The sequence below is a fragment of the Opisthocomus hoazin genome, chromosome 5 (assembly GCF_030867145.1).
Source record: "Opisthocomus hoazin isolate bOpiHoa1 chromosome 5, bOpiHoa1.hap1, whole genome shotgun sequence".
In the NCBI taxonomy this organism is placed as follows: domain Eukaryota; kingdom Metazoa; phylum Chordata; class Aves; order Opisthocomiformes; family Opisthocomidae; genus Opisthocomus; species Opisthocomus hoazin.
In genome coordinates this window covers 27,424,486-27,444,166 of record NC_134418.1, presented here as the reverse complement: position 1 = coordinate 27,444,166, position 19,681 = coordinate 27,424,486, and the positions used below count along the sequence as shown (strand labels likewise).

The 19,681-nt window shown below is 37.3% G+C and overlaps 1 protein-coding gene across 1 annotated transcript in view; it reads right to left on the bottom strand.

The window, feature by feature from the left end:
* The window catches only part of UBE2K (ubiquitin conjugating enzyme E2 K), a 45,453-nt gene that overhangs the window by 10,989 nt on the left and 14,783 nt on the right, over positions 1–19,681 (bottom strand). Inside the window, exons 2-4 of the mRNA XM_075420718.1 lie at positions 17,061–17,154; positions 11,759–11,817; positions 8,957–9,039 (exon numbers count right to left, since the gene is read on the bottom strand). Coding sequence (XP_075276833.1) covers positions 8,957–9,039; positions 11,759–11,817; positions 17,061–17,154 — 236 coding nt within the window. The remainder of the gene's footprint in view (positions 1–8,956; positions 9,040–11,758; positions 11,818–17,060; positions 17,155–19,681) is intronic.

Below are 19,681 nucleotides of genomic sequence, written 5' to 3'. Positions count from 1 at the left end.
TTTTGCCCCTGTGAAAGAACCCTGTTGAAGGTAGCATAGTTCTAGTGTTGGAACTTCTAAGGTTCTAAGTCCTCATCATTTATCTTAATCTCAAAGTATATTTAGAGTAGGAGACTTCAATAATTTGGTGAGGGAAAACCAAGTATGTTCGCAAAACTCAATAAACACTCAGAAAAGTAAAAGCATGAAATTGTTGCACACTGTAAATCTGGAAAGTTGTAACATTTTAAACATACTTTGGTTAGATTTTGATCATGACTGCCACCTCTGATCTACCATTTCAGCTGGCACACACTGGAAACAAAATAGGGACCCCACAGAAGCTGTGAAAGATCAGTATTTGAGCTGATTTGAAGAGTTAAGTAGATTCTTTATTGTTCCGACAAAGGCACAGACAGACGTTCAAGACAATACACAAAACTGCTTACCTTTTTACTAGTACTTAAGCAGAGTAAGTGGGGAAACTGTGACATCTTAGATTTGAGCAAAATGGTTATAGCACATGAAATGCCAGAGGAAAGTTGTGAAACAGAAGCATCCAGTTTCTTACAAACTGTTCAATTTTCAGTCAACAGAAAATAAGTTTCTTTTTTTCAGAAGACTGAAAGTAAACGCAGAGGCTGTTAGAGTGGGTGGGGAAGAGTTTGACCTGATGGTCCAGATACAAAGGAAACAGCTTGCAAGTCTATTTCCAGTCTCACATTTCAGAAATTTATCTTCCAGTACTTGGGCACTTTACTGAGGCACTCTAGCAGGGTACACCAATGAAGAGAGAACAGATGCTGGTGAAGTGTTGGAGGTACATGTGTGACACCCAAATATTATATTCCTAGATGCTTACATTCAAATATGCTTACAATCCAAATATGGCATTCTTCCCTAATTGTTTCTAATTGTAGAAGATCTTTCCTAGAAACTTCATTTTTTTTAGCTTGATAACCATCACTGAGCTTTCACAGTGTTCTACATCAAAACGCAAGTGAGAAACATCCCAAGCGACAGATTTTAATTAGCACATATTGTCTCACTCCAACTGCCACATCAGCTTGAAGTCCCTCAAGCTACACTTTGCAGACTTAAATCTTCACAACACCCTCATATGCTTTTAGATCTCAATTCTGACAAATCACAAAACCTTCACAACACATAATTCTCCTCTTCCAAACCTATTCCTTAGTAACTAAACTTTGTTTTTCAGAAATTCAGATTCTCTTCCAATTAAATTTAAGTATTTCAGGTTCTAAGCTGACTGCTTCTTCCAAGCCAAAGAATGTTTCTTTAAATGACAAAAAAAAGCTGGGGATTAACTAGTAAGATTAAATATAATCAGATAAAGAACATCCAGTTACTGCAACATACCGTCAGTTACACAATGAGAGGCCATCTAAACAGTGAACTGAAGAATACAACGCATCTTGGTTTTCTCCACACCTAAATCACACACACCAACACCTCTGTGAAAGAGCATAGAAATATTTTTGCTTTACATGTATCTATGCTATTTTACTCTTACGATTTCCTATTCTTTGTGATCTCTACTGGTTTATACTGTCTTGAAATTAATCTCTTTAATGCACACATTGGTGACATCATTCACAGTGGTATCTGCTAGTATTAAACAAATGTAATGCAAAATGTTTTCTATTCCTGCAATCAGGCATCACAGAACACTAAGTCTTTCAGGCCTTACTATGCTCAAATGCATTTAACATTCTTATTTCTATGTGTGAATTTCAGAAACTACCACACCCACCACACATGCTATAAAACCTGAAGTCGTTTTTCCCAGTTAAGTAATTTTATTATGCTACTTAGTGGAGTTTTAAAGATAGACTTAACATGAAACATCAACCGTAACAGGCACTATTTACTTTCACCATGATAAAAGCTGTTCTGCACTTTCCTTTACAGAAATCCTTCTACGTTAGAGACATCTGAGAACACTGCCACTATTTAAAGCAGAGGAGATGACACAAAAGGGGTCACGGCCGCTCATCCCACTTTTACATGCAATTTAATTCCATTTAGACTATACCTTCAGGAGTGGAAATTGTAGCTTGGGGAGCAGGGGACATTACTAAGGACCAAAGGTGCCATGGATGCCTAGAACACAAGTTCTGTGCTGGCTCCAGCCATCTCTGGCTTTCGAGACTGCTAGGCCCTTTTTAGTCCCTATTCACCTGTTATGTTTGTAGATTTTTACATAAAGCATACTAGGACTCGAACTTCTGTTCTGACACTCCAATTTCAAAACAAGTAATAACATGTATCTTGTCCATTTGGATATACAGATGGCTATATGCTCAGAGAACTCAAACTCTAAAATAATAGGTTTATAGACAAGACTAGTTTAGCCACATATGCAAAAAGGTTTCAAAATGTAGTTTACAACTTATTTTCAAGTTTCATATCTCAAAATGGCTTTCACATCTCATGCATAGTAAGACAAAGTCTTCATCAAACACATGTTTAAAGAAGAAGTATCCTTAAATCACAAAAGAAAACACATTACAGATTCAGCTGCTGTTTGCATTTTAAAAAAGGAAATTAAAGTTTGTGATTAATGGTAAAGAAAATCTGACTCATTTCATGTAACTATTGTATATTCATGTAACATTTTCTACCTTCCGGTCACCAATTAGCTTTCCTGATCAAAGAAAGTAAAAAGTCTTGTTATTTTCTAAGTAGCTTAGTTTTCAGTTTGCAGATATAAATTAAGATTCCCAGAAGAAACTGGAGGGACAGCTAAAATTAGATTCTCCTTTCCCAAGTACCCCAAAAAGCTTTTCTTCCTTCCCATTACTGTCTTCTGGGAGAATAAAGTGAATGGAGATGACCGCCCAGAACTGCATTTACAGACATTAGTAAGGCTGGACCTGTTCCTCATCAGTAAAGAGCAAATACAATTATCATCAGTTCTGGAGGAAAATCTATGCTGACAGTGGCACAAAACTGAAAAACCCAATACACATGACGACCCCACAAGCTAGAGAAAAGCATGCTGCAAAAAAAAATTGGTTTTTCCTTAAAATGAACTTCTAGTGGAAAGCTACATGTCTTCTGCATTTTCCAGTGCTCCTCAAGGGTTAATTTTTCCCCAACAGATTCCTGGAAGAAGATTTCCAACTCTTCTTATATTTGAAGTTTATTTCTAGGTGTGGATTTATGTGCAATCTCTCATGGAGTTCAAGCAATTCCCTCTGCTAACTCAAGCTAGCTGCATGCTTGGCTTTTAGGTGTTTTCTCTTCTCCTTGCCAAAGGCAAGGTTTTGTATCACTCCTGACACTCTTGATACACTTTTGTATCACTCTGTTTAATCTGTGCTTAACTGGAGCCTCATAAGCTTCTTCGAAAACTCATTTCAATGTTTCACCACACTCGATATTCTGCATGCTAAAATGGCTTTCCAATCTTTCATTGTAGGTTGTATTTGCTTAGACCATCATTCTTGTTGCTTCACTCTGGAATTTGCCCACGGTTCCGACCCCTCTTGGAATACAATGCTCAAAGTGGGTACACAACTCCAACGGTAGGCTGACCAAACATAAATAAAAAGCAGGCAGCTTATATCATGACTTTTGCAGGTAAAACGTCCTACACCTCAGCATCCTGTATACCTTGCACCATGACATTACTGGCTCCCGCTTTCTCCACTTCTGTTTTCTCCCTGAACTTTACCACAACCCTTGACTCTCACCCCCATCTCAAAATGCTAATTAGCCACTTGCAAGTTCATCTACAGAATGGGAGGAAAGGCCAGTAACATCTACCAGCGAACTACAGCAAGCTTACTACAGGGAATCATTGTCCCTTTGAGAACTTCAAACTTAAAGCCTCCACTCCAGACATCCTAAGCAAAAACCAGGCCTTCTATTGGCATTGCCTTGATTAGACAGCATGAGAAACCTGGAGTGAATCAGAACAAAGAAAGCTGATAGATATTTTATTCACTTAGGCTTTTTTTTGTTTTGTTTTGTAGTATCTTGGGGCATTTCCATTAAAAAAAGAGCACCCCTGGTTTGGGTGAATATATTAAAAAGCACAGCAAGCCAGCTGTGCCCAGCATGCCTGAGGTAAGAAATCTCTTACCTTTCAATGTGCTGAAAAGAGTCCTAAGAGGATTATGAAACACTGCCAGTTTTTCTTCTTCATTTTTAAAGGCTAAGTAATTTTCCATTTAGGAAGTTTTTATTTATGTTCAGTACATTCCTCTCTGGAAACAATCTCTCTGGTTACTCTGAGAGGTAACCCAGCAGAACAACAGGAACCGCTGCAGCCAGCAGATTGCTGCTCCACTCTGTCAACCAAACGTGGCTAGTGGGAACAATTTTTTAATTTATTTTTATTTTTAAAAGTAATCCACGATATTTATTCCGTTTATGAAATAACTAAGCTTGTTAATTCAAGTGAAAAGCTCTGGGAACTTGTACCAAGGGCTTACGGAATCTGGAAGGAAGGAGAAAATGAATAAGGCTTTTGAGTGGAAGCCCTCTGTATAGCCACTATTTACAGGAGAAATACAAGACTGGGTGCCCATTAGGGAAAGGAAAAAAAAAAAAAAAAAGAGAATAATAGAATAGCTTTGAAATAGTGTGGGGGGGTGGGGGGTTTGACAGCCTGCTTACTGAAGAGTTCCCTCAAACAATGTCAATATTCTCTGCACTTCTCTCAAAGCTTTAAAGAGGCTCCGTGCTCCTCAAACACCCTAAACAGAACTCAACAGTTTCCAGTGCCCAAGAAGACGATTACTATGAGCTGGTTGTTGCTTATCTATTAAACTTGTATTATCTCTTATAATAATGATTTCTCCATCTCAACTAAAACTGAAGCGTGAATCCTCCAGTACAGTCCCTATGAAAAAAATATTCTTATTATTCATTTTTATTTCCACTGTCAAAACCACAACAGCCAAGAGTTTTTTGTAGCCATAACACACTCACTTGATAATCACTGCTCAAGGGATTTATGCAAAACAGCTTTCAAGTAATTTAGTTCTCAGGTTTCAATGAACAGTATTAGATACATTTTATATTTAAAAATAAAATTTTGAGACAGAATAGCAGCCTGGAAGATAAATCTAGCCTACACTAAGTGAAACCACATCACAAAAGTCACATCAGATCGGCATAAACAGTGCTCCTTCTACAAAATCATACCCCTATTTTAATTCTACCAGTAAACAGTAGCTGTTTTGCAAAGAAACTGACACAACAGGTATACAGATCTGGATGTGATGAAAATACACAGCTGCAAAGAATTTCAGCATCAAGCGTATACTGTGGAGGAAGAATTTCATTAAACTCGTTAAAAAAAAGTAATTTACAGACATTACTTTGCAAAAACTGATAAAACCTCCTGCCAATACGCAGAACAGTATCTCAATTATGCTCATTAGAATAGAAAAATCATTATCATGGGATGAGTGAGGAGGGAAGACTTTTTTTTTAAACTATACAAACACATTACAATCTTTGTATTCACCATATATGAGTATTTTAGCAGTTTATTAACTCTTTAAGAAACCCTGCTAAGTCCCATAGACCCAAATTTTGTCCTTCAACTTCCACTGACTTCACCAAAAAACACAGATATGCATTGGAATTTGAGACTTACATTTACACACAGCAACAAGAGCAGCTTTATTCAGCTAAGCGCATGACAAGTCAATGAAGTGGCACTTCATAAACAGAGCTTGTTACTAAAAGATTGACAAGAGAGATTGCGAAACTAAACGTATTTTCTAAAACACAGCCATTATGAGTACTTCAGAATTGCATTTGTCCCATTTACCTTCGAACACCTGGTGAAATACATTAAGTACCAAATTATCAAGGGGGGGGGTGTTGCTTAAATTTTTGTTTGCTTGCTTTCTAATGAAGCTATCATTTTATTCAAACCATTGTTCAACCTACACATGCAGAAAACTTAAACGTGGTGATGCAGACATTTCTCAGTTTAAATAGCTAAAACAGCATATACTGAAGAACAATTAAGCAACTTATTTAAGCAATATTAACCATTCATACATTTTATGAAGTTTTAGGAAGCTACTGGAAAAACAAACAAACAAAAGTCTTATTTATTTATCACGATACTGAAATCCTTCACACAAGAAAGGCTGGAGGTAGCCACAACAGTTTCTTCTTCTCCAAAAGACCAGGGGCTTTGACTAGCACTTCAACAGTGCTCTCGCGATTTTCATCTACCATTCTATGATTAAAAACCCACACAAACTTACAAAGAGCACCACTAGAATATTAAGGGATCATACATAAAGAATCACTTAAAAAGGGATAATGGTATACAGGAAGCCTCCAGCTGCCACCACCAAGTTGTGTAAAATTCTTTCCTTAGTGCTTCCAAACGGAGACAGTGTTTCAAAGGAAGAGTTTAACAGTATAGCAGTGGCATAATATTGATGGTCCCTGTGTCTGCTGGTTTAAATACACAGCAGGCAAGTTCTTGTTCCCATACTCCTGTTTTGTATACATCTTGATGAAGGAATGGGTTAATGTGTTGGGTTTTTTTCCCCACCAGGCAGAACTAAGACACAGATGAAGTTATCTGTGCAAGACCTAACTTTCAAAAATTACAGCACCATAACTAAGTCTTCTCTCCTGTTCTTCCTTTCCAAATCTCAATGGCTTTGACTAAAAAACAGAAATAATTAAGTTGAAGCTCATTTCTTTAAGCCTTTGTTGCCTTTCCATATTTTATGTTTTTTAGCTTGATCGGCCACTGAAAAGGCCAGAAACTTTCATCTTCAAGCTATTAACTGCTTCACTCTTAAAGCAGCAGTTTTGGGAGAAGACTCAATTTTGTGAGACTGTTGAAGTCACAATGTTTGGCACTGCTGAAAGACAACAGAAGACCTGTTCCAGGGCTGGAAACCAAACAGTTGTCTCCTGAATCCCAGTTCATTGCTACCAAAGCAAGATCATCCATCCTCCTCCATAGAATACACCAATCACGGAACATATTAAAGTAATAGGAAGATAACAAGAAAATGTTAAAAAAGGTGTTAAATTACTTTGGCGTTAACTCAGAATTTGACAAATAAGCATGACTTCTGCTAGGGACCATCTTTCCTCAAAATTTCTAGGGAAAAAAGCTAGATCAGTGTCATTTTTAAGAAACATCATGTTTAAGAATTTCAGTATAGAAAGATTAACCTTGAAGATATTTGTTAAAAGTCACAGACCTTGAAACTATGAGTAAAGCAGCCGGACAGTGCATAAAGGAGCACCAAAAGATAGAAGAAAAAAAACAAACCTGGAGTTTAAAAACTGTGGATAAATTCTTCCTGGAAGAGTAATGATATTTGGATACAGCCCCATATTAAGCACCTCTGCTGCCAGAAATAAAGAATGTTTGCCTTCCCGTTTCCTCACTACTTAAACCTTGTCCCAAGTGAAATAAGCCTACCTGCGAGAGCAGGTTTATGTGCTCTTGTTCAAATCGGTGAAGTGATCCCCATTAAAAACACCTTCAAAAATCTGTTCTGCCAGAAAACTCAAACAACCCAAAACCAGCCAACCAAAAATACAAAAAAAAATCCCAACACATAAACCAACCAGCCAACCTCATTGATCTGGTTTAGAGTATGATCCCTCAGGAAACTGCACTTGCACAGCTAAAAAGTTGTTGATCTCTAGTACAGTTGTAGGGTGGTATGAACAACTAGGTGCAGGTACAAAAGTGCACTGGCTCTACTGACAGAAAAAAATACACCATGTACCATGGCATGCAAGTTGAAAGATTCTACTGCCTTAAAGAACATCAAGTGCTCCAAGACTGTAAGAAAAAACATGCAGTTCCAGAAATGAAAAGGACAACAGCTTATGATTACTTTGATTTCCTTTTAGTGCACTATCCTGGGCCACATGATTTGCATAGTCTTATAACTCTGTAAAAGATTAATTCACTGCATGTGTCACCTGCAAGATCTCAACTCAAGCTTCCTGCTCTAGAGCTTCTCTTTCAAACCCAAGTGATGTCTGCTTGGCCGATAGCAGTCCTGATGAAGTTGCTGAATTTGCAAGCATTTTAAGCTTGTATGGATTAGATATTGATGTTATCTGCTGAGGAATTACAGTCGTATTCTTTTGGGGCAGAGATGGAGGAAAATAACAAAGCTGAATTCCATTCATGTTAGATATGCTGTCTATCATACAATTGGTGCATACAATCTTCACACCACACGAAATGTATCACTTGGAAAAACAAATGAACAATGAGTTCAGCTGTTGCAGTTTTGACACAGGCCTATTCCACAGATTTTGACTATTCAAACATTTTCAGTAACACTAAGTAATCAAAAGTCAGCAACTGACCAGCAACTGAAAGGCAAATGGGTTTACAGAGGTGCAAATCATAAACATTATCAATGACAACTGCGAAACGGAATCAGGACAGTCAGTATCTTCTTCTGCCTTTCCTGCTGCTGACCTGTTACCTTTTACACTCCCAGACTCACTTCATACACTGTTTTAGCCCTATGACAACTGATTTTTATTTGGAAGCAGAAGTCAAGAATCAGAATGAAGATAAGCACCTGGTTTATTTCTGCTTACACCTCAGGAGGCTGAAAGGACAAAATTCAGGAGGCAATAGGTAGCATTTGTTAATGGAAGAGAACCAAATAAATAAAAAAAAATTAACTCCTACAAAAAAACCCTCAAAACATCAACAACAATGAAACATTCACCCTAATCCTAGTGTAAAAATTTTTGGAAAAGCTCTCTATGCATATAGTATCTCCTTAGTACTTCCCACAATTACCACCCAATCATTTCATTTGCATCTTTTAAACACAAAATACTATACTGAAATACTGTAAGGTTTAAGGACATCTCAAATTACAAATGCAAAGTCAAAAGCAACATGAGCTGTTGCCTCCTATCCAGGACACTGGTGTATTTGATTTTGCACATTTAAATCAATATGGAATCTTACCATTGATCTTTCAGAATATCCAAACAAATGGCCCCAGTGACTGAGCTAATATTAGGATGCCATATTTTGGTGATAAACCGCACCTAGAAGACAATATAAATTTTAAAAACATAAATGATTATTAAATGCAGTATATTAAGTAAACATTTTATATACACATAATTTAGGAAATATCAATATAAAAAACAAAACTAAGACATGCGATATCACTTATTTCAGGTGGCTTCAGCTTGCAAGGCCATTTGTTAGACAGAGCCTTGCTTTACTCACAGACTACTGCCAGTCTGAGGACGCCAAACTCATCCCTAACTGCTTTCCCACACAGTCACGCGTGCACATCCCTGCATCACACAAAGCCATTTAGAAATACCCCCCAGCAGTACTAGTGTTTCAACATAAGCAGATGGTCAAATACAGACTTAAAACTTCTAACATTTCCGTCTGAACATGAGGAGGAACTTCTTCCCTCTGAGGGTGATGGAGCACTGGAACAGGCTGCCCAGGGAGGTTGTGGAGTCTCCTTCTCTGGAGATATTCAAGACCTGCCTGGACGGGGTCCTGTGTGGCCTGCTGTAGGTGACCCTGCTTCGGCAGGGGGGTTGGACTAGATGACCCACAGAGGTCCCTTCCAACCCCTACTATTCTGTGATTCTGTGATTCTGTAAATGCTAGAAATTTCGCTTTTAATAAAGTGAAACCAGTTCCTGTACTCCTAATGTAGGCACTGGATCTGACTGTTCATCTAAGTTGTTGGTAACTACAGAAGCAGTGAGTGCTACTACTTCTATAACCATCCGGTCTTATTACCCCTATGCACAAAGCTCTTCAACAAACCAAAACTGAACTTGATTACAATTATTTTTATTTGCTGTTGAAAGGATCTAGTCCCAGCACTCATTCATTGATCATAATCATATTTTTTACACTAAAATAAAGTGTATTCATGCTGAAAAAGCATGAATAAAATCAGTTTCGGTTTTTTTTTTTTTAAGACACTGAGAAAGTTAGAAGCAGCATTTTCTTTTAAAAGTCTTAAAACCCAAAGCTGTCCTCTGCAATGAACATATACATGCCTTCAGAAATTTCTCCTTCGTTTTCTTCAAATCCTTTATTTCAGGTTGCACTTTAACTGCCTTCTAGTGACTTTGACCTGTCTCTGTTTCTCACCTCTACCTCCTCACCCCAAACTCCTGACAAACATTTTACATATAGCACAGATCTTTCAACTTTTGCCCCTGACCTGCAAGCAAATCTGTGCAGAGAACACATTATTTGTCAAGCACTACAGCAAAAGACTGTACATACAGGGTGATAACAAAATCAGTGCAATCATGGTGTATAAATAGGCAAGACCACAACAGTTCTGCTTTCCGGGACAGAAAATAAGAGTTCATGTCAGCTGAGCCACTTCTTAACTAGTTCAACTCTCTAAATCACTTTGAAAACATAAAAAAGCCACGTAAATTCTAGGTAATTTCTCACAGTGAATGACGGCTAACAATGGCTGTCAAAGCACATACTGTACAAGACAAAGAAATCTTCCAGGTGAAAGGCAAGGCGAGACACAAGCAAAAAAGCCTCCAATTCAAGACTACAGACTTCAGAAGCAGCAGTACTATGCTACAGTGCACTGAGCTTCCAACAGCTGCCTATAAGCTTTGGAAACAGAAACCACCAAGCCCTAAAGCAGCAATTAAACCATGGTCCACAGACCCATCTTCCAATGTCTATGACCTGTTTCAGCTCTCCTTATTTTAGCTCCTGCCAGAACACATGCAGATGACCGAACTGAAACCAACAGAGATTTCATTAATGTCTTTCACTCCAGTATCAAGGAAGTCACTCAAAGTATGACAGCCAAGGAGCTACAAGCTACTGGCACCTCTCCCTTCCTCCTCTTTCCCACTTCCTTCCCAGTATAACATACCAGCATGAAAATAATCAGGATCTAGGACACTGTCTTGGTTCAAAGGGATCTCTCACACAAACAGAAAGCCAATCAAGAAGCTGAGTCAGACAACTCAGGAGTCTGCTGATTCACCAGAAGCCACTTAAGGGACTAAATCAGGGCACAGGAATATAGCTGCACTTGCAGCTGCACTCGGATTGATCCATTTAGGAGGGAAGTGGAATCACAAATTTAAAGCGCTAGATACAGTAAAGTTGAAAGGGCAGTAAGTTGCAAAAAAATGTACGAGTGATTTTACCACAGCCATTTGTCGTCTCATGCACACACACTTTTTATGTATTCCGTCAATAGAGCTGCAGTGAGACCATTATGTTTCTCTACTGGTTCTTCGAGTCACACAACTGTACACTTCACTATTTATTTATCACTAGAAACTTGGCAGGTTAGACCCAAGACTCTACTAAATGTAACTAATGGACCCCAAGAAATTAAAAGAGTCAGTAGTTACGTATCACAGCATTTCTTCAACGATACTGAGGAGGAGAGAGCGCCATACTCTCTACATCAAGTAAAACTATCTGAAAACTGTATTTATCTTGGAAAAAAAAATTACGTGTGGGTCAATATTAAGGCACAAGCTCCTCCCCAGAATATCCCAGTTTGTACTTCAAGGAATAATCAGAGTGTACTTCTGATTGGATATAGCTATGCAACCTGCATTATTTCTACCTGAAGATGACAGCTCCAACGCCTGTCTAGAGGGGAAGAAAAAAAAAATAAAAAAAAAGGAAGATGGGTACTGCAAAAAGACTACACACAGAGGCAAATAAATACGAATACTCAAAACCAACTTGTTAGCCAAATTACTTTATCAAAAAAAGTGTTTACAGTACCTTAGGAGGATTAAATGGATATGTTTCTGGAATTTTTATCTCTAGTTGATACCTGCCACCTGCAAAAGACAAGAACAAGTTCGAAATTAAAACAAAAGAACATTACTCAAGCTTAGTCTTTCATGACAATAAAGCTTATGTTCCTAAATGGACAGATTTTCAAGTAATTAAAATTTACTCAGAAGTATTAGCTAGATGATACTTCTAAATTTCATGTATTTTATAAATAAATGCATATAAAGCCAATCTAATAAAGTCATATTTGCTTATACAAATCAGAACCTGTATTTCTTAGGCATATTTAATGTATACATTCTCCTGTAGTTTCTCATTTCCAACGTTGTAACTTCCATGCTCTATTTTACCAAAATATGAATCAAAACAGATGAAACAACAGGCCACAGGAACATTCAACCTGAATATGGGATATTATGCTATTTTGAGTCTTTTCTGATACCTCATGCCAATAAATTTTCTTGAAATTGCACAATTGAAATTAACTGTATTTCATCTTAAACTTTACGGAACTGAAGAAAGTTCAACTAAGCCATTTAAGAAAAGCTCCCACACTTGGGCAGGGGGGGAGGAATAAATAAAGAAGGCTCCAATGTTACTTCCACTATGTTCTACATTACTGTCTGAAGTAGTTACTTCTATTCCAAACACAGAATCATAGGGGCTGGAAGGGACCTCTGTGGATCATCCGGTCCAACAATCCTGCAAACACTTTGACACACCAGTACTATTAATACAGTTTGCAGGATTACAGCATGCAATAAAGGGTACTACAAGATTGGCAGACAGAACCACCTTCTATTGCCCTTTTCTAAACATTTCTCATTCTTCTCTCCCTGTTACAGTATCATTACTTATGTCTGTTTCAACTATAGTTTTGTTAACATTCAAATTTACTATCAATACTTATGTCTTCTGGAGCAAATCTTGAACTATTTCTGCCTTGAACTATTTCATTTGCCAGACAGCAGTTTTACGACAGAAAGAACAGAGCATTACAAAACATATACACCAATTTAGGCATTTAGTTTTGATAGAAACTGAAAGCATTTCTCCTCACTTGCAATTTTGCTCCTCATCCTACTGCTGTTCCTTCCGAAAGAAACCTTCTCCCTCCCTCAGTATACTTTGTTACAATTTATAAACTTCCTTGAATTAAAGCTGAAGTATCTACAATTTATTTCCTTTGGGATTTCAAGAGTGATTTACTCAGTTGCCCATCACTCCATACAAAACCAGCTCTCAAGTAGTCTCAATATAACCATGAGGATTCACCTGCAGGAAAAAAAAACCTCAGAGCAATACTCTGAACAGTTACAGTCTATGGCATGGCACCTTCTTATCTGTGCCAAAACACACGTTAGTAGTTAACAACACCTCCCACTTTTACAGTGTAATTCAGACTAATACACCACCCCTGAAACTGGCTAATATGTTTGGTATTTTACATCACTTTCTACAGCTGCTTTTTCTCATTTAATACTAAAGTAACTTGAGAAGATTTAACAGAAAATACAATAGAAGAAAGGCCATTAAATCCAAAAATTGTAATAGTTTATGCCCAAGTTGATCGCTTGTCTGCTTACAGGACAGCACAGGTGAAACATTTTTGAAGACACATACATCAACAACAGACCTTATGTAAGTTTGCTTTTCCTTCTGTCTGAATTGAATCATAATTCGGCAGCAATTTTTCCTAAGAAACAGAATAATTACACTGTTTCTGGATTGCAAGAACTCATTCATCGCTGTATGATTTTACTGCCACACCATTTTGTAAGGCAGTATAAAACCTATCCTTAGATATTACCATTTCTTCTGCTTACCATTAAAACTTGCCTTTAAAAGACAGACTATTACAGCCTCCTGTATAACAGGCTATTCAGCCACCAATTTTTTCCACTTGGAATGTACAAGCGCAAAGGATTTTAAAACTGCAGGGACTAATAAGTTAGTAATATTATTTATACAGTATTGTTGTAATGCACTGAAGTTTACAGTTAAAAATACAGGCTTGAAGACTTACACTGAACAAAGCTGGATATCAGTTTCCTCAATACTACATTTAAAATGCAAGTGACTAACATACTAATTTCGGCATGCCAATGTTTCTGTGGATTTTTTTTTTTTTTTTTTTTTAAGAGGAGTATGCATATTTATGGCTTTTTCGTAGCTATTTAATACTTGAGATCAAATTAAACTGTAGTGGCAGAATATTCCTTCTGTACTCCTACTGGAGCATATGTCACACAATAGAGTTGGAGCAAGTTTGAACTATTTTCCTTGAACAAATACCGTATTATAAATTTTACAGTTATTCTGGCTCACCTGTGAATTTGGCTTGAAATTAATACCATGGTTTACACAGGGTTAAAAAAAAAAAAAACACAACTAAAAAAAAACAAAAAAAAAAAAGAAAAAACCCCTATACTGAAAAGCTCTTAAATCAAGTAAAACCCAGCAGCCATTGATCTAGACTTTCAACAGTCTTCTCTCCAAACATACATGTTTTAACTTGGGATGCAAACGTGGTTCAACTGAAGCTGTGTCTTGCAACATTCTGATAATTGATCAATACTAGATGACACTACTGACTGAAAAGTAAAAGCTGTAAAATTTGTCAACAATAGATGGCATTCCACCTCTCAGCCATACTAAAACCAATGTCCTGACATCACCTATAAAATAAGTTTGCGGCAGCAATTTGTTTTCAGATACTTCACCAACTGCGGTCAGCAATAAATATTACTGTTGCTTCACTTCACAATGGTCCTAGAATTACCTCCTGTATCATGGAATTGTCTGACCTAACTACTACATTAATTAGCTTTTCTCCATACAGTATTTCTTGCTGTGTCATTGTTCAGACTACAGATGACAGGAGCTCAGTCAGTAATTATGCAGCACGCATTACCGTGTTAGTCAAAGTGTAAACTACACACGCTGGCAAGCCCTTCATAATTACATAAGGGAATAAATGCATAAAACCACGTTACAGAAATATTAATGTTCCAAAGTAAATTGCTCAAGTGTCAGGAAACATCAGAAATTGGGCTGCCAGTAACGTTCATTTTGCTCTTTGGTGCATATGCCTTCTAGATTAAAGTCAGCATACAATCACATTGCCTTTTCCATGAGATCCCTGCCATAATCGGAACACATAATAGTTTTAGCCCCCCATAAGGGATATTTACAACATCCTCATCATTAAATGTACTCATACATATGTAAGTATGCACATATGCATTTCACATCAACAAATCTGGCACTAAACACATATTGGTGATTTTTCATTAGCAGGATACACTGAATACGTGAATACACAGTGCTCAGCTTTTGAAATTTTGGTCTGGCTGAATTATTCAGCATCACACAGAACCCAGTTCTACAGACAGGCATTCAAATCTTTTTTTACCCTCTTCATGAACTGCTATGCAGTTTTTAACTTTTGTGACGCATGAATACATCTTTCATTTCAAATAACTCTCAATACACTCTCAAAAAAGGCTCATTTTATAAGTCGAGGTAATGCTGACCTGGAGGGAAAAAAAAATGGCAAGTCATGATAAACCAAGTCACTCGAGAAGGATTAATCCTATTCCAATGCAAAAAAACCCCAAATACCAAAAACCCCCAGAACAACACCCTCCCCTCACCACTTAGATGTTTCCTAGTATCCAGTTACTTAATTTTGCAACATCTTCACATCTGTGTATAAGACTTGGTTTTACAAGACTAACTATATTTGCAAAAGAACTATTACACTAAAGAGAACGATCCACTTCCAAACAGGTCATCAGCACAACCACGTACTTTAGGTCCACAGCATAGTTCTCCTCTTAAATTGAAGGCACACGTTGTAACAACAAGAAATTATCTTCTTTCCAGACATTATCTTCTGTCTACTGAACACTAGTGGCTGATGAGATGCAGGTAGAGACACATGTGGGAAGGGAGGGAAGGGAGGGGGGCAGTCACTGTTACTTGCTAGACAGCAGAGGAACTCTGGGACTCAAGTTCTGGAGGGGAGCATCCTTACCACTACAGATGCTTCCACTTTTCTACTCTCTCCCTTCCAGGCTTACACTGCTGCACCAGCAGCTCCTAGCCCAGAAAAGCAATCACGAGGGATGTCCTCAGCGAACGTGCAACAACCAGATTTTCATCAGTAGCCCCTAGCGCTTTTGAGTGCATATACACCTATAGCTACACAACAATTTTCAGATATTTTCCCCACTTGATGAGAATTTGTTTTTCAAAATAATGAGAAACAGCATGTGTCTGGCTGCTGGACAGCACTCCAGTCCCACTCTTAGGTCCAAGACATGGCGCAACTAGAGCAACTGAAAACTTGGATAATTGTTTTAATTTCCAACAAAACAATTTGTTTGCCTGTAACATTCCTTGAGTCTTTTTTTTTTTTACTGGAAGTTCAAATTCAAATCAAAGTAGATACCTGGCATGGAAAATCTGACTAAAACACCCTTTAAAATTAACAAAAAACTAAAAAAAAAAAAATTAAACCAAAACTCCTCATTTATCATCAAGGAACTTTAATAGAAGGTGTGTCTGCCAACTCCATGCAAACAGAAAATTTACAAGTAATGTAAACTACTGTAAATTACACTGTTCAGTACTTTAGTATCTTTGATGAAGTATGCTATATTAGTTTCTGTATTAAGTTATCTTGCTCTCTCCAGACTGAAGAGATGCACGATTACTGATACCAGCTTTAATAAAAAAAGTCAAAAGGTGTAATTTTTCAAGAGAGCTATAGACATGAAGTTCTACCACAGAGTCCCCCACTCCAGTACACTTTAAGTATTGGGACCCATTGATGCCCGAATTTAACTTGCAGTGGCATCTCTTCTTGAGACAAAAGAGTACAACATGTTTTTAATTGACCACCACATTAGATCACAGAAACACATGTACAGTTACACTAGATTCTGAAGCTCAGTTTCTTGATGCTTCATGGCTAAGGAGCTTAAACTGTCAAGACAGTAAACAAACAGCTACAAATCAGAATTATACCAATTACACTACACAGCTTATACCTGTAAATTAACATTTGATACAGGATAGTCTATCGTACTATACATCAGATCTGTCTTCAGGCAACACAGAAGTTGTGAAGCTTAAATTTGTATTTTTTTAAAAAAAAATCATACTATTTAAAAACATGTAGCTCTACATTTTTATGCTGTAAATTAATTTTACGAACAAAGCATCTCAAGACACGTGATTTGTGGTGTACAGTGATTGCATACACAAAAACATTACTTGCCTTCATATGGTGTGTCCGGAGGTCCTGCTATTTCTCCTCTTAATTCTGTAAAATTCTCATCTACAAGATCTACTTTAATTTGATTTTTGCTCGTCTTAAAAATAAACAGAGAAACAAAGAATCATAAGTCAGCATTTGATATACAGATTTCCCGCAAAATACGGTATTTAAATTTTTAGAATAGTAGTTTAAAAAAATAATTAAAAATATAAAATACAGTAACCTAAAGCGAATAGCTAACTTCCAGTTGGAATTTTACTTCATTAACAACAGACTCTTTGTGAAGCATTAGAAATTTCAATAATTTTATACTATCGCTAAAATAAGCAAAGCAACCCAAAAATATAACTTGAGATATTATATTGCTAAATCGATTACATTTTTTAAAAAAGGAATCTTTCAAATGAGATATTAATTCTACATATCTTAAACTACAAAATTAAATTGACTGAGTCACATGGTTTTTTTTTCTTCTTTAGACCAATTTAATTAATAAGAGACACAATTGTCACTTTCTCTGGAATACAGAAAGACACTCAAATGGAGTGCTCACTATTCTTAGACAATACGATGACCTAAACAGAATACTGTAGTCTTGCTTAAGATGCTTATCTTTAATATTTAGGCATAAGGTACAATTTATTCATGCACTTGAATTTCTTTGTCACTTTCTCAACATTTTCACACCCCATATCAACTTGCCTACAAAATAAAAACACTATATTTTCATACTGAAGAAACATATGCTTTACAGAAACTGATTCTCAGACATGTTCACCCAAAGCTACTCATTCCATTGAGTTTGCTTTCCAAGTCCAGAAAGCAGTGTTAGCAAAATTCATACCGATCTTCCTGCCAGTAGCTTTTTCAGGGAGATGCAAAGCAGAATCTCCTTTTAGAAAGATATGCCATGAAATTTTTAGAGGTAAGTAATTACAGGTTTGTCCTTTCTGCTACTTCTGTACACCATGCTCCCTGACTGCAATACAGATTTCCTGAATCCTGTGTTCTTATTTTTTTCTTCTGCAAGAACTTCTACCATCTTCCCAGATCCTTCAAAACTGTTCCAAACTAGTTCTATGCCAAAAAGCCCTGCACAGCTGCGCTTCTCTTCTCCCTCAGAGTAAATCTGCTTGCTGACAGCCATGAGAGAAGAGTTAAGTCAGATAAAGCTGACGGTTGCCATCACCTGGCTCTTGGATCTACCAATGACATGAACTGTTAAGGATGCAGAATTCACTGAACAGCAGCTAGGAGATTACCTCTATTTCCTTCCTGTAAATGTGCTGTAGATTCAGTCCCCCCCACCAAAGAGGGTGCTCTAACAGAGATTGTCACAGATATAAAAAGAGTCAAAGTTTAAGTAAAAGATTCACCATGTAAAAGACCCTAATTAAAAGTTTCACTAAATTAATCCAGTTGTGATTTGGGAGCTTTTTACATCTATAGTTCCACATACTTGTCTTTATAACTTGGGTAAAAACCCTTCAACCCACACAAGTGAGGCAGCACGTGCAACTGCATAGTTGAGGCCAAGTACTGCACTTCAAAGATTCAACCACACTACAAATTAAGAACGCACCATGCGCCTTCAAAATCAACAGCCAGTTAAATACTATATGTAATGGTTCTGTTTTACTAATTTATATCTATAAACTAGCTTTTTAAGCTCAGCATTAGATCTTGTGTTGTATTTCATAACCTTAGCAAGACATCAGAGAAAGGAAGTTATTAATAGAACTGATGAAATTGTTTTTAAACATATTTTAGATTTATTTTCTTTCCTGCTACTGTTCATACACATTGCCTGACCAGAGAGCAACAGAAACAATTTTCTTTCAAAGCTTCGTTTCCATAATACCGAGCTGCAGAAGGACAGATCGTCCCAACAAGACAACCCTCCCCAGCAGCCGGGCACTGCAAGAAACTTCCTCTCTGAATCCAAGCTCAAGCATAGGCAACACATCCCTTGCACTTCCTTGCAAGCTTTCCAATCCCCCTTTTAAGTTTTTTGCTCTCACTATACCAACCAGCAGCTCATTCCGCAACCTCACAATTGTTAAAAGTTTTCTAAACTACAGTTCAGGTAAAGTTTACACCCACTTGTGACAGCATTGCTTCCAGTTTCAACAGGTTTCTCTGTATCTCTAGTATTTATTTACCTCACAAAATTTATGGTATTTATACCAGTTTCCCTTTTCAGCATCAGTTTTGCTCTAAACAAGCTGAAATTTTAATCTCACCATACTGGTATTTTTTTTTAATGTCTCCACTCTATGTCCTGTGATCATGTAACTAGCCCTACATAAATGAATTTAGATGAAGTCTCAGAATCAGTGCCACGAACACTCTGTTGCACTCACTTAAAAATACATCGCAACCGCATGACATAAGGCTCAGCTCAAGTGACAGAGTCCCAGGAAGGCTTCCTATTGAAGTTTTTGTCCCCTTCAGCAACTGCACTGTGCTTTCTCAGAGGTACTGGCCCCGTGCATTATCTCTTACTTCACAAAGCAGCACATTGGTTTAAACAACCAATACAGTTAACTAGTCACTAAAACTGCCTGCTCAGGCAATGCAGTCACCCTAAGGTCTATTCAGGTCCTCCTGCTCTCCCTCTG